We start from the raw sequence: 13,025 nt of genomic DNA, 5'->3' as shown, positions 1-13,025 counted from the left end.
ACAAGAACAGGGCCGGCCTGATAACGTCAATGGAACTGTAGGACAATTGAAAAGAAGAGCACACGGCCCAGGGAAAAATCTCGAAGGGAAAATGACGGCCAATGACGTGTTTTGATAATTAATATCCGCCAATGACATTTTCAACATTAACAAATGTTCTCAGCATGTTCTTGGTGGACATTAATTATCAAAACACGTCATTGGCCGTCATTTTCCCAATCTCGAATAGTTGGCATGAAATCCAAAGGACCATGTCAAGTGGGATGACACTGATGCACTTGGGCCAACGATTGTGTATAATTGTACTTAGGTGTAGCGACACTACGAATTCGATCAACTCTTATGAGAAGGAGTTGATACTACTGTTGATGAACCGAGAAAGAATTCGAACAACATAGTCTCTTCTAATGTATGTCAAATAAACAAAGGTCAGGTGGGCTGGCAACTCTGTTTTGTTTTTTGTGTTTTTTTTTTGGGGTTAAAATGGGGTTATCTTAGCTTATGTTTTTTCCATGTTCACTGGATTGTCTCCCGAATGAAAATTAAGATAAACGATTTAACTCAAGTGATTACACACAAAATATATGAAGTTGTGAACATCTTGATCCCCGTTCCAAAAACATTCTTATAAAACAAAAATGCTACTTGTACAACTGTTGTGTTGGTTGTGTGCGTAATTCTAACCGTCTAGATGTATTTGGACGGTCTAGATTTTATAAAAGCTCTTCCAAGAAAAAGTTTAACTTTTATGGGGAAGAGTTTGAGCGAATCCTGGCCATTTATTACAACAATGGACGGCTAGAGATTGATTGTGTAAAAAAATAATGTAAATGAAAAATAGTTCTTCAATTTTTTTTTGCACCGTTTAAAAATATCTCAATGAAATCTATCAAATAGGATCCATATTGATAGAAATTTTTTTTCTGTAAGTATATGATTTTTGAGCTTGAATCACCTTCTTAAAAAATAAGTACTTATTTTGAGTTCAGAAACGGAGTTTAATGGATCAAACGAGCAATTTCATTGAGAATCAATAAATGCATTAAACATTTATAGTTAGCTTTTGAAATTTGATGGGTTAGAGCATGTATACCAATGAGAGCCAAAATACCCAGTTAAAAAGGTACAAAATATATTTTACCTATTCACTTTTTCCTCGCACCATAAACCAATCTCTCTATCATATTCTCATTATCCATTATATATCATAAAATTAATGCAAAAGGGGAGAGAGAGAGAGAGAGAGAGAGAGAGAGAGAGAGAGAGAGAGAGAGAGAGAGAGAGAGAGAGAGAGAGAGAGAGAGCAAGAGAAGAGTGAGAGAGGGGCCCAAAAAATAGTACTCCCTTCGTGCCATAAAATTTGGCACTTTCACTATTCCAGCCCTATGAAAAAATTAATTATATCTTTTAATCCGTAATATTTTTTATATAGTATGTAATACGGATCTTGTTTGATGGATTTTAATTTGTTCTATTACATAAAATTTAAAAAATCGCCTAAAACATTATGAATTGAAAGATATATGCAATTTAAAAATGATACGCATTCCTAAAAATGCCAAACTTTATGAGACGGAGAGAGTATTAAACTAATCAATTGCTAGTGAACAGTCAGTCGCTAAAGTTATCGAGGCACGGGAGCTGGAGCAACTCTACCGAGGTCTTTACCGAATTTAGTGCATGATCCACTTTCGTGCTTTGACTAGGTAAAGTAGCTTAAATGCATGTATACCTAGTTTGGTGTACATGCTCACCTGGCCACTAGTCATTCGCAGGGAGTCGACGGTGCTCAAGCCATAAAAATGGTAGATGTGATAGATAGGCTAAAGTTTCGAAAAGATTTTTGGATTTTTTTTTATTTTGTCTTTATTAAAAAAAAATTTACGTTTGTTAGTTTTGCACCTAATTTTTTTTTTATTTTTCCAATTCGTCTTGACAAGACGAATCATTATCAATACACAAATGTTAGACACAAAACTAACAAACGTGAAAAAAAATTTAATTAAAGATAAAATAAGAAAAAACTCAAAAAAATCTTTAACGGAACTTAAGCGTAGATTGTCGTCAATCAGACTAATTGAGAAATTAATCAAAATTAGGGGTGTTATTCGGTCGGGTCGGTTCAGTTTAGGGTGGATTTGCCGGAAACCGATCAGGTTCGGGGTATATAATTCCGAGACCGATCCCGACTAGTATTAATTTCAGTTTGGTTTGGGGTGGATTCGGTTCGGTCGGGAAATTCGGTCTGACCGAATTGGGCCTAGTTGGGCCAAAGATAAAAAATAAAAAATGGGCCAATTAAAAATTAAAAAACTCAACCTGCTCAAGAGATCAAAAAGAAGGCAGTCATAGGACGGAGGCGCCTGATCTGGAATTCTCCATCAAACTAGTGCATGATTAGAAACACAGGGGAGACTCCCTCGAGTTCAGGGCAGTAACAGACCTTTCCCAAATTGCTTTACCTAAAACATCTGGGCTTTGCTGCCCCTGGGACCAAGTTTGAAAACATGAAAGGTACTGCTGGCTAGAGCCTGAAAATTGAGAAACAATCCTACCACTGACTTTCATCTGCCAAAGAAAGAAGGAAAGGGAAAGCTTGACTGAGAATAAATCAAAGGGGATGCTTATTGACTTCTTAGAATCTTGTTTAGGTAAAAACTCCTCATCAAAAGAAACAAAGGGGACAGGCACTGCTAGTTATTGCTTGGGAATTTTGTGAATTCGATGAGAGAGAGAGAGAGAGAGAGAGAGAGAGAGAGAGAGAGAGAGAGAGAGAGAGAGAGCTCAGAAGCTACGAATGAGACTCATGAGAGTATGAGAGAAACTGAGGGAGTTAGAGATGAGAGATAGGGTTTGTGGGAGAAGGACGGTGGATATTGAAACAAAAAAAAAAAAAACAGCCAAGATTAAAACATGTATAATACATATGTTCGATTCGGTTCGGACGGTCAAAAATTTCACAAAATCGAGACCGAACCAAATTTGGTTCGATACGGTCCACCCTAAACCTAAAAAATCCGACACCACCCCAATCGAACCCCAAATTGATCGGTCGATTTTTTTGGTTCGATCGGATTTGTCCACCCCTAATGCATAAGCGGGCTCGAACATTACCATTAGTATCAAAACGGAAATAAAATAACAATAATTTTACAACTACAAATAAACACTTACACACACTTTCAAAGGTGGTGAGCCCCACACATGCTGCACACCTTCAGTATATGGGGCCTACTTTTTTTGTGAATGTATGTGTAAATATTTGTCTGTGATTGTAAAATGATGGATAAAATAATTGGCACGTAGTTAATGGGTGGCTTGTGACAGGCTGACAGCCCAAACACAATATCGACTAGATTTCCAATAATTCCAGGGTTTGCCCAGAGAGAAAAAAAGAACCCCACCTCACTTTCACAGAAAACCTTCCTCCTCTCCTGCTCTCCCCACCATAATCCTTCAAATCCCTTTTCCGCAAAACAACATTCTTCATACCTTTTCAATCTTCAAACCCTTTTCTTGGATTACCAATTTTGGGAAAATTTTGGTACAGGATACAGGTGTATAGGGAAATTATGTTTCCTCAATCAGATTCAAGAAACACTGATCCCACCACACCCGCCGTGACAGCTGATGCCAATTTGAATCCTCCCCCGCCCTCTTCCTCCGACGAGGACTTCTTCTCCTCCGTCTCCGTCGCATCCTCCTCCTCATCCGAGGATACCCAATCCCATACGCAAACACCCCCTCAAACTCCCATCTCATGGCCCACCGATTCCGTCATAAACCAAGCCTGGGTTATCTCACTCATGGATGCCTTCGACTGGGGATCGCGAAACCTGCCCCCTTCGGAGCTCCCCTCGATTTTCTCTGTCCAGGTGTTCGACAAGTTGGTACTCTCTGCCTCGAAGATCCTTCACAAGGAGCCTAATTGTGTTAGGATTGATGGGCTTGGCACCGATTCAAGTGTCGTGGTGGTTGGGGACGTTCACGGGCAATTGCATGACGTGATTTTTCTGCTGAGGGATGCGGGTTTTACGGCGGATAATAGAGTGTTTGTGTTTAATGGAGATTATGTGGATAGAGGGGCTTGGGGTCTTGAGACATTTCTTCTGTTATTGGCATGGAAGGTATTTGAGATTCACTTTTGTGTAGATCCTTGGTTTCAAATTGAAAAGAAGATAAAAATCAAAACTTTTGAGTGGCATTTCTTATGGTCTCAACAGTTCGTGTGTGGACTTAAAGAGGAATATTTTGTTAGTAGTTTGTGTATGTAGGAATCAGGGGTATGAAATTTGGTGTCTAGGAAAATGCAAAAAAGAGCCCAGTTGGCTTGTGTTAAGGTTGAAAAAGTGTATTGAAATGTGTGTGAATGTGTATTAAAAAGTGTATTGGAGTTTGTGTTTTTTTGTCATTTTGTTTAGCTTAATGAATGCCGTGGGCTTCCCGCTTCCAATAGCAGGATCCCTCCAACTACAGTAAAAGTATGCATGTTTAATAAAGTACAAGTCTACAAGTATTAGAGGAGTTAAGCGAACTCTTTGCCCGCAATCACTGTATTTAGTATGAGCTACCAGTTCAATGAATGGGATAATAATTCTTGGATGGCTATGCTTATTGTGCATTGTTCGTTACTTTTATTGTTCCATGTTTAACACTGTTGAGTATCAACAAACCAGAATTTGGCAAAAACAAAGGATAGAGATTGTAAAGAGCTCAACTCATTGGAATTTGGTATGTGGATTTCATATAGATGATTGGTGCTAAAGAGGTTCTGTTTACGACCCCTAAAAAGTGATTGAGCTTTTGTCATTTAGACTCCATCTACTTTCTAAAATGATCAACCTTAGAGTAGCTATAGGTCTCCTATGAGAGTTGGTAATGTCCTAGGGATGTATATTTTGCTGTCAAAGCTTTCCATTTTGGGAGGACAAAAAGATAAATCACGCTCAATCGAGTTTGCAGAAGAAAGGAATTATGGCTAGAACTTCTCTTGTTTGGTCTTGCCTTTTAAATTCGTTGTTTGGTTCAGGAACATGAAAAGTGAGAACAACATATAACATGTGCTGAGAGCTATTCTTGAGAATTATTGTTGAACAATTTCATTTTCAGGTGACTATCTTAACTATTTGTACTGGTTTTTAGTAGGCCAGCTTCATAAAGAGTGAATACAATAGAAACACAAGTGTAAACCAAACCAAACCAAACCAAGCCTTACGTCCCAATCACTTGGGGTCGGCTACATGAATCCGTTTTCTCCATTGGACTCTATCAAGTGCCACTTGTCCCGTAACATTGCTACCTAGAGCTATCCTATCCGCTCTCTGAACTACTGTATCTTCTGGTCTACGGTAGATACGCCCAAACTACCTTAGCCTATTTTCTCTCAACTTCTCCTCTATAGGTGCTACACCTACCATCTCATGAACTGTTTCATTTCTAATCTTGTCTTGTCTAGTCTTACCACACATCCACCTCAACATTCTCATTTCTGTTACACCCATTTTGCTCACATGTTATTTCTTAATAGGCCAACATTCTGTCCCATAAAGCATTGCTGATTTTATGACAGTTCCATAGAATTTTTCCTTCAATTTTGTAGGTACCCTCTTGTCACATAGTACACCAGTAGTGCTTCTCCACTTGAGCCACCCCACTTGGATCCTATGGGTCACATCATCAGCAATCTCTCCATCTCTACTAATAATTGAGCCTAAATACCTAAAATGATCACTCTTTGGTATCTCCTAGTCTTGGATCATCACTCTTTCTTCATGCGCACTACTGGTACTACTAAACTTGCACATCATATACTCAGTTTTACTCCTACTTATCTAAAAACCCTTTGACTCTAATGCTTTTAAATTTTCTAAATTGAATGAAAGAATAATAAAAATGGAAACAAGACTAATGAAAAGCATATTAGCACCTTGTTTAACATTATGCTTAGCGGTCTCTATACCTCGTTTGAGACTCATGCATTTAAGATGAAGGATTTAATAAATTGTTTTTATTTGATTTGACATTTTGCAATGATGTTTATGTGTGTTTCCCACTTGTAGAGTTTCATTGTTCACGTAGCTTGTATTGCTACAGGTCATATAATTTTGTTGTTTATTATAAACCACGCTAAATTTTCCCATACATTTTGTACAAGCTTGTTGAAGCTTTATTTCTATACTCACCCTAGGTTGTATTATTTTCGTGGAAGAGAATATGTATTCTTTGCATGTAAACTTGTATGTTCCGATCTTATTGCATTGAATTATGGTAAAAGAAGAGAGTAATAAACGTTAGTTTTGATGATGCACATTTTGTAGGTTTCTATGCCACATAAGGTTTATCTTCTTCGTGGAAATCACGAATCAAAATACTGCACTTCTGTTTATGGATTTGAGAAAGAAGTCTTGACCAAGTATGGAGATAAGGGAAAACATGTGTACCGGAAGTGTTTAGGATGTTTTGAAGGACTTCCTTTGGCTTCCATTATAGCTGGACGGGTTTACACCGCACATGGAGGGCTTTTCCGTTGCGTAGCCACTACTCCCTCAAAAAGATCTAAAGGAAAGAAGACTCGCAAAGTAATTCTCAACCCGGAATCTAGTTCTCTAGTTCTTGGTTCATTGGAGGAGTTATCTAGAGCTAGGAGAACTGTCCTTGATCCGCCGTGGGAAGGTTTGAACTTGATTCCAGGTGATGTCCTATGGTCAGACCCATCAATGAGCCCTGGCCTTTCTCCAAATAAAGAGCGGGGAATCGGTCTTTTGTGGGGCCCCGATTGCACTGAAGAGTTTTTAAAGAAGTACAATCTAAAGGTGATCAATGAATAAATTTTTATCTTTAAATGCTCATAGAAGTTTGCAACGACATATTGTCTGTTGGCCATTTGCTTTGATTAGTTGCGTTTTACATGTTATGGCTTGTTATTATCAAATTTAAGAAGGCATGACCTATAAGCACAGAATCTGATCATAAGGAAAATGCATTATTCCAAGATTGTTGACATGACAAATCATCTCATTTCTTTGGTTAGCCATGAATTGTGCCAAAAGATTAAGCTATTATCACATGGACTCAACAATGGATATCAAGCTATTCCACACCTTAATCACGTTCAAACTCTCCATCTCACATGTTGAGATGAAAACACATATAGAAGAAGAAATGAATACAAATTGGTAAACAACGCAAATGGAGATAATTGAGCCCAAAGCCTCTCTCTTAAACCAAAGTTTTTAATACCATAGAGAATTGGACCCAAAGCCTTCCATAACTCAGAGATTTGATACCATGTGGTCCATGTCAAGGCACCAATTTTCCCCAAAGGTTAAGTTGTTGGGAAATATTCTCTAGCATTGTATATGCAACATATTTATCTCCTTTTCGAGCAATAATGATTGCAAAAAGAATGACACAGCATATCAAGATGATTAGTCACAAGTTATGGTTTTTGCAACTTTGGCTACTTGGCTAGAATCGTTTAGTTGACAATTCTAGATCATACTGCAGCCACATGTATCGATGTACAGATGAAAAATAATATTTCTGAGCTTACATTGCTTTTGATGCCAAAGTATGGGGGTCTATAGTGAACTAAAAGTGCAAATAGTATATCAATACCTATTGTAATTTGCACTTTGCATCAATCTATTACTTTGTAGAGAAGAACTGGAGGTTTGCCTTGGAAAATATATTCGTTGGTGATAGTGTGTACTTGCTTCAGGTGTAAGCTCTCTCAACAACCCTCGAAAAAAATAAAAATAGGAAAAGAAAATCACCTATTTCTTGTGGCTGTCATCTTTGTGTTTACTTGTATATTTGTTGAGCTGTATAGTACTAGATAGTGAAATTTGGTGCTCCATCCTGACCAGTCCTTTGGCATTCTTGTTTACGCAGTTAATCATCAGATCACATGAAGGGCCTGATGCAAGGGAAAAGCGTTCTGGTCTAGGAGGAATGGATGAAGGGTACACAATAGACCATGTCGTTGAGTCAGGGAAACTAATTACTTTGTTCAGTGCTCCTGATTATCCACAGTTTCAGGTATTTCTTGTTGTAACAGATGGTCTTCCCTGAGTCTGTTCTAGTTGCATTTTAGTATTCGCTCTTCTATTGTGGTCCTGTCTGACATCACCTTTCAACATGCGATATAGACAATTGAAATAGTTTTTCATCCATTGGCTTGGCACTTTTGCATCTGCATGTCCTATATTTTTAAATTAAATTTAGCTGTGTGAACCTCATCCTTAAATAACCACCATTTGAGTTGGATTCATCTTGTTTCCAATTTTAGTTGGACTACACAACGGAGTAGCATTTTGTCTCTCCTTGATGATTATGTACCTGATTCTCATTCTTCCTTATTCTAATCAAGATAATCTTAGAAATGGGCCTTCTTTTGTTTTGGCACTTCTGTCATGAGAGATTCTAAGGATAGCAACGTAAAATTGCCTCTTAAAGAAGTAAAACTTCCCCGTAAAAGGAAGGTTCAGAGAAGTAGCTTAATTGAGGACATCTTGATGGTACGTCGTGAGGTGCCCCGCATTTTGAAATTCCTTCCAAGTTCCAAGTCTTAGATTCTTTCAAATGTTTTGGGAAAAGAGATTTCTCTTGATCTTTGAGAAATATTTGTTTCCTTGTTCTAGACCAGGGTCCCTTGTAAAATGGTATTAGTGGAAACCTCTCAGGAAAATTCTTACCGTCCTTTTTTTTTTTGGGTAAGTTAAGGTTTTATATCAAAACAGAGGTGCTACCCCCTGAACACAGCATACAACCAAGAAAAGGGAAAAGGGCTAGGAACATGCTCCTACCCTAACAACAAGAGAACAAACAAACTCCTACTCCCAAAACAGAGCAAAGACAAAAACTAAGATGAGAACAAACTAGCAGCACCACTTGCTGCCAAAGAACCTGATGAGGAAGCCATCAAACAGTTTAGAAAATAGCCTGAGAGATGTTCCACATAGCACACAGTCGCTGGTTCCTGGAACTTCTTTTCACCTTCCTCCAAAGACTCAAACAACTCCTGATATCAGACTTCACCACAGATACAAGAGCAAGAGCATCGCTCTGAGAGCTTTGAAAACCTCTATTATTCCTTTCCAACCATATATGATAAAGAGAAGCAGCCAACGCCATTTTGTACAAGGACTGCTGCAACCCATTGCCAGTCATGTGCTGACTAGCCCAACCAATCTCTTGATCCAACCGAATCAAGCCCCTACAATAACCACAGATTCACAGGAGCTGCCCCACAATATAGGAAGAATATGGACACATGAAAAAGAGATGCAAATGACTTTCAGTAGATGCAGCACAGAGAACACACAAAGCATTAGGCATCACACCCCATTTTTGCAGCCTATCCTTTGTTGCAAGCCTGCCATGAATAGCCAGCCACTGAATGATAGCCCATCGAGGAATATGAGCCTTAAACCAGATCACTTTCCACCAAGCAACAACCGGCTTAACCTCTCGAATTTTGTCACACGCAGATTTGATAGAAAACCCTTGGCCATTTAGTAACCAAATTACTGTCCTTTCCACTTATGTATTGCGCATCTTGTCATCAGAGGCTTGTAAGAAGAAGGCATGGACTGTGACAACTGATGGAAATAAACTTACTCAAAAAGAAAAGGGCGTGGAAGAGAGAGCTATTATTTGGCATGTTACTTTGGGTGATTGGTGGTTCCTATAATTGTTAAAGAAGAATGGTATTCCATTATTCCTCTTACTAATTGCAAATGCTCCCTTTGAGATATTTCTAAGAGAACGTCGTAACTTTTGTTCATTCATTTTCATTTCCTTAAATGAAACAGCGCAAGATGTTGTTTGCTTGAAAATGGTGCCAATTGGGTATGTCCAATGTGGATATTGTATTAGATTGTAGATCATCCCGAGTTCTCATTAATATATTTTTGTAGCAGATATTCAATGCCTAAAAGATTCTTATAGTTATGACACAGAGAGACATACATCAACAATGCTTTCAGTTTTAAAAGCTCATATTTGATTTGCTTTTAGTTTACGCCTTTCCTTTTCCGTTAAAGCTGCTTCAGAAGGGCAAAGCTTCTTTGTGGAACTGTGACCAAAAGGAGTTTTAATTCCTCTTTTGGTTATCAATTCACGTCCTTAATTGGACCTGAAATTTGCAGTAACACAAATAATTCCAACTTGGGCATGACGTTCGTGGATTGACTTATTGATATAATGCCTTCTGTTTTGCATCTCTTATGCTGGCACTGGGTTTGGTTAGAACAAATGTCCCTGCTTAATTTGTTTTTTCCCGATGATGTTTGGGATACTGCTTTGTCGTCCAACCCACAGATCTCTTTACTAGACTGTCAGAGATCTGAGTATTATCACGCTCCCCAAGATTGTCTCTATTCCCCAATTCACCATTTTTTAAGAGATTCTGGGACGTTGGGTGAGATGAAGAAGCAATATAAGCAACTCATCGGAATTGATTCAAGATAGTAAGGAGTGGACAGACCGGCCCATACTTCAGTATCACCATATAGGCAACAATAAAGATTGGAGTGTCAGTGTCATAAAGGTTGACGCCCACCTTGCCTATTTCTCATCAGACAATATCAGGAAAAAGCGAATGACTCCATTTCATAGGAAATGTGATGTTTCTTTTCTTTAATTTCTGTAGTTACTGCAACTGGGGTTGTAAGGTTGTTTGAATTTCAAAGTTCCCTTTGAGAAAATAAGCTACTTATCAGAAAAAGAACAGAGATCAGAATCACTTCTTAAACATGATGGCTGATTCTTGTTCAGAGATGGCTGATTCTTATTGAATCCAATTATTTTCTTAAACACAACAATCCTTAGTATCTTCAAGACTCTGACCTCACTCTGAGATGATTTGCGTAGAATGAGACAGTAGTATCTTCGGTTTGTAAGGTGTGGACCTATGTAGCACCGACACTCACCCGAAGCAACGTACTTGCATTAGACAATCTCCAGACACAGATACGCTTTGGACACATGTCCGACACTTGATTTCGAAGAGTCCCTTTTTTTATGTGCAAGATTTTGCTAGTTGGACACTCTCGGACACCTCAAACGCGCCGACACTTTTTAGACACTTCGGAGGACACATGCATGACACTTTTCAGACACTTCAAGGGTGAAAATGCAGTTATAGGAACATTTTTTTCAAGATGATTCTTGTGTCTTTTTTTGGAAATTGGTGTGTGTGCATGTCTCATGCCCGTGTTGGTGCTGTATAGGTCAGGATGATAGATAGATGCATTTATTGATTGTACGGATTGGTTATTAAACGTGTTCAAATTAACTAAGTTTATCTGTTGGAAGCTACTAATTTGGCAAGTAATATTGGAACTTATATGTGCTTATTCTATTATGTCTTCCTTGCAGGCAACAGAAGAACGCTTCAAGAATAAAGGCGCTTACATTGTTCTAAACCCCCCTAATTTTGATGCCCCTGTGTTTCACAGTTTTGAAGCAATTACTCCAAGACCTAAGGTATGGGCTACGGATCCTGCTAATTTCTACACTAGAGAAGTCTACACTAGAGAATAGTTATGTATCCTGTGTTCCACCTAGATGAAATTAGCTTAGCTGAGCATTGCCAGCCTAACATGTATTGAGGAAGGCTCGTCCGTGAGACTCTTTGGATTGGAAAGAAAAGGTGAAAGAAAATATAGGAAGACAATGAAGTGAAGAAGTTAAAATTTGTTTATGTGGCTAGTTTAAGCCCTGCATGTTGACTATTGATAGGCTAATTTGGGGGTTTCTTGGTTCAAATATGACAGTACGACGTTATATAGGTATTTCCGTACGTAATGAACATGATGTAATCTGCATGGCAGGCGAATCCGTTTTATGATTTCGAAGATGTGATTGACTCCGATGAAGAATTGGACTTGGCGTCAATGGTTTCATGATCGTCCTGAAAGAGTTCATCGCCCCCTGTATTGAAGTGCTAGTCTCTATTTATTTCTAGTATTTTTGCTCGGCAAGAGGTTTTCCTCCCCAATCCACAAGCCGCCGGTTACCCTTTTCATATGTAGAATGATGTATTTAATCTTTCGCCCTGGTAAGTGTAAGCTGACCTGCCTTTCAATAGGTCGGACGGAATTCTCATTCATCAGTATCGGATATAGTTAGTAAAAGGCAAGCTTTCTTTCTCGAAAAGGGGGAGGTTTTTTGTTGTGTGTGTTTCACTTATATAAGTTACTCACATCTGTTCTTAGCACTTTAAAAATTGTTGTAATAGAAACAAGTGAAGAAATGCCGAATCTGCAATTTTGGGAAATTAGAAAGGTTGCACCTTTGCTTCTCTTTTGGGTAATAAAAGTGCTAATCTGGGTTTTTTGATCTCTTGGTTCTACCTTTCCGATGAAACGGAAAATATTATAAAGGATATGTGTGAGGAATATAATTCGTATCAAGGGCTGTTATTATTATTGTTTTTTCTCTAATGCAGAGTGTTTTGAGTCAGCTTGCGCGCACGCTTGTGAGTGGGGTGAGGTGGTCCAAAAAATTGTTAGTAAAGAGAATTGAAATTGAGATCTTAGGAGGGAGCAAATTCCCAAGTCCAAGGCCAAGACCACCCGGCCTATGTCACTTAAAATATTCATCACGGAGACACACAAACGGTAGCGAATTAGAGTACTGGCGGCTCCAAGGATTTGCACCAGCATAGTTAGACCCTAAATTTTACTAGCACTATTTTAAAAGAATTTATATAAAATAGTAAAACAAATACAACTTTTACACTTTCCTTTTGTGTCTATATTTTATACTTAACACATGAAGTAACAAAATTGTATTTGGATTATTGGATCATCGGATTGATGTTAATTGGATTCGGACCGAACCCGATCCATTGATAGACATACCTCTATGTAGTTTTCGCTACTCATAAAGGCTTTTGTCATTTTGTAATAACTTGAGTTTCTGCACGATCTGAGAGTCTTGTAGTGACTACAGGATGCAATAGTGAGTAATCGTAGCTGTCCAAAAGTATTTTTAACGGTTCAGATTTCAAAGAAACT

General features: G+C 38.4%; 1 protein-coding gene across 3 annotated transcripts; it reads left to right on the top strand.

Moving 5' to 3' along the window:
* The first annotated feature begins 3,325 nt into the window (after nt 1–3,325).
* LOC131304248 (serine/threonine-protein phosphatase 7-like) lies at nt 3,326–12,345 on the top strand. Of its 3 annotated transcripts, XR_009192337.1 has the most exons (6): nt 3,326–4,127; nt 6,318–6,812; nt 7,894–8,040; nt 11,383–11,490; nt 11,838–12,064; nt 12,202–12,345. XR_009192337.1 is itself a non-coding variant. In XM_058331416.1 (5 exons), the coding sequence occupies exons 1-5, from the start codon at nt 3,573–3,575 to the stop codon at nt 11,910–11,912; spliced, it is 1,380 nt and encodes a 459-aa protein (XP_058187399.1). In that variant the 5' UTR covers nt 3,326–3,572; the 3' UTR covers nt 11,913–12,162. The 3 variants fall into 3 exon arrangements, 2 of the variants coding, with proteins under 2 accessions (XP_058187399.1, XP_058187400.1); XM_058331416.1 differs by lacking the exon at nt 12,202–12,345 and having other exon boundaries at nt 11,838–12,162; XM_058331417.1 differs by lacking the exon at nt 12,202–12,345 and having other exon boundaries at nt 11,383–11,560; nt 11,592–11,917.
* The last annotated feature ends 680 nt before the right edge of the window (nt 12,346–13,025 follow it).

Source organism: Rhododendron vialii, chromosome 10a, assembly GCF_030253575.1.
Source record: "Rhododendron vialii isolate Sample 1 chromosome 10a, ASM3025357v1".
In the NCBI taxonomy this organism is placed as follows: domain Eukaryota; kingdom Viridiplantae; phylum Streptophyta; class Magnoliopsida; order Ericales; family Ericaceae; genus Rhododendron; species Rhododendron vialii.
This window is presented reverse-complemented; position numbering and strand designations above follow the sequence as displayed.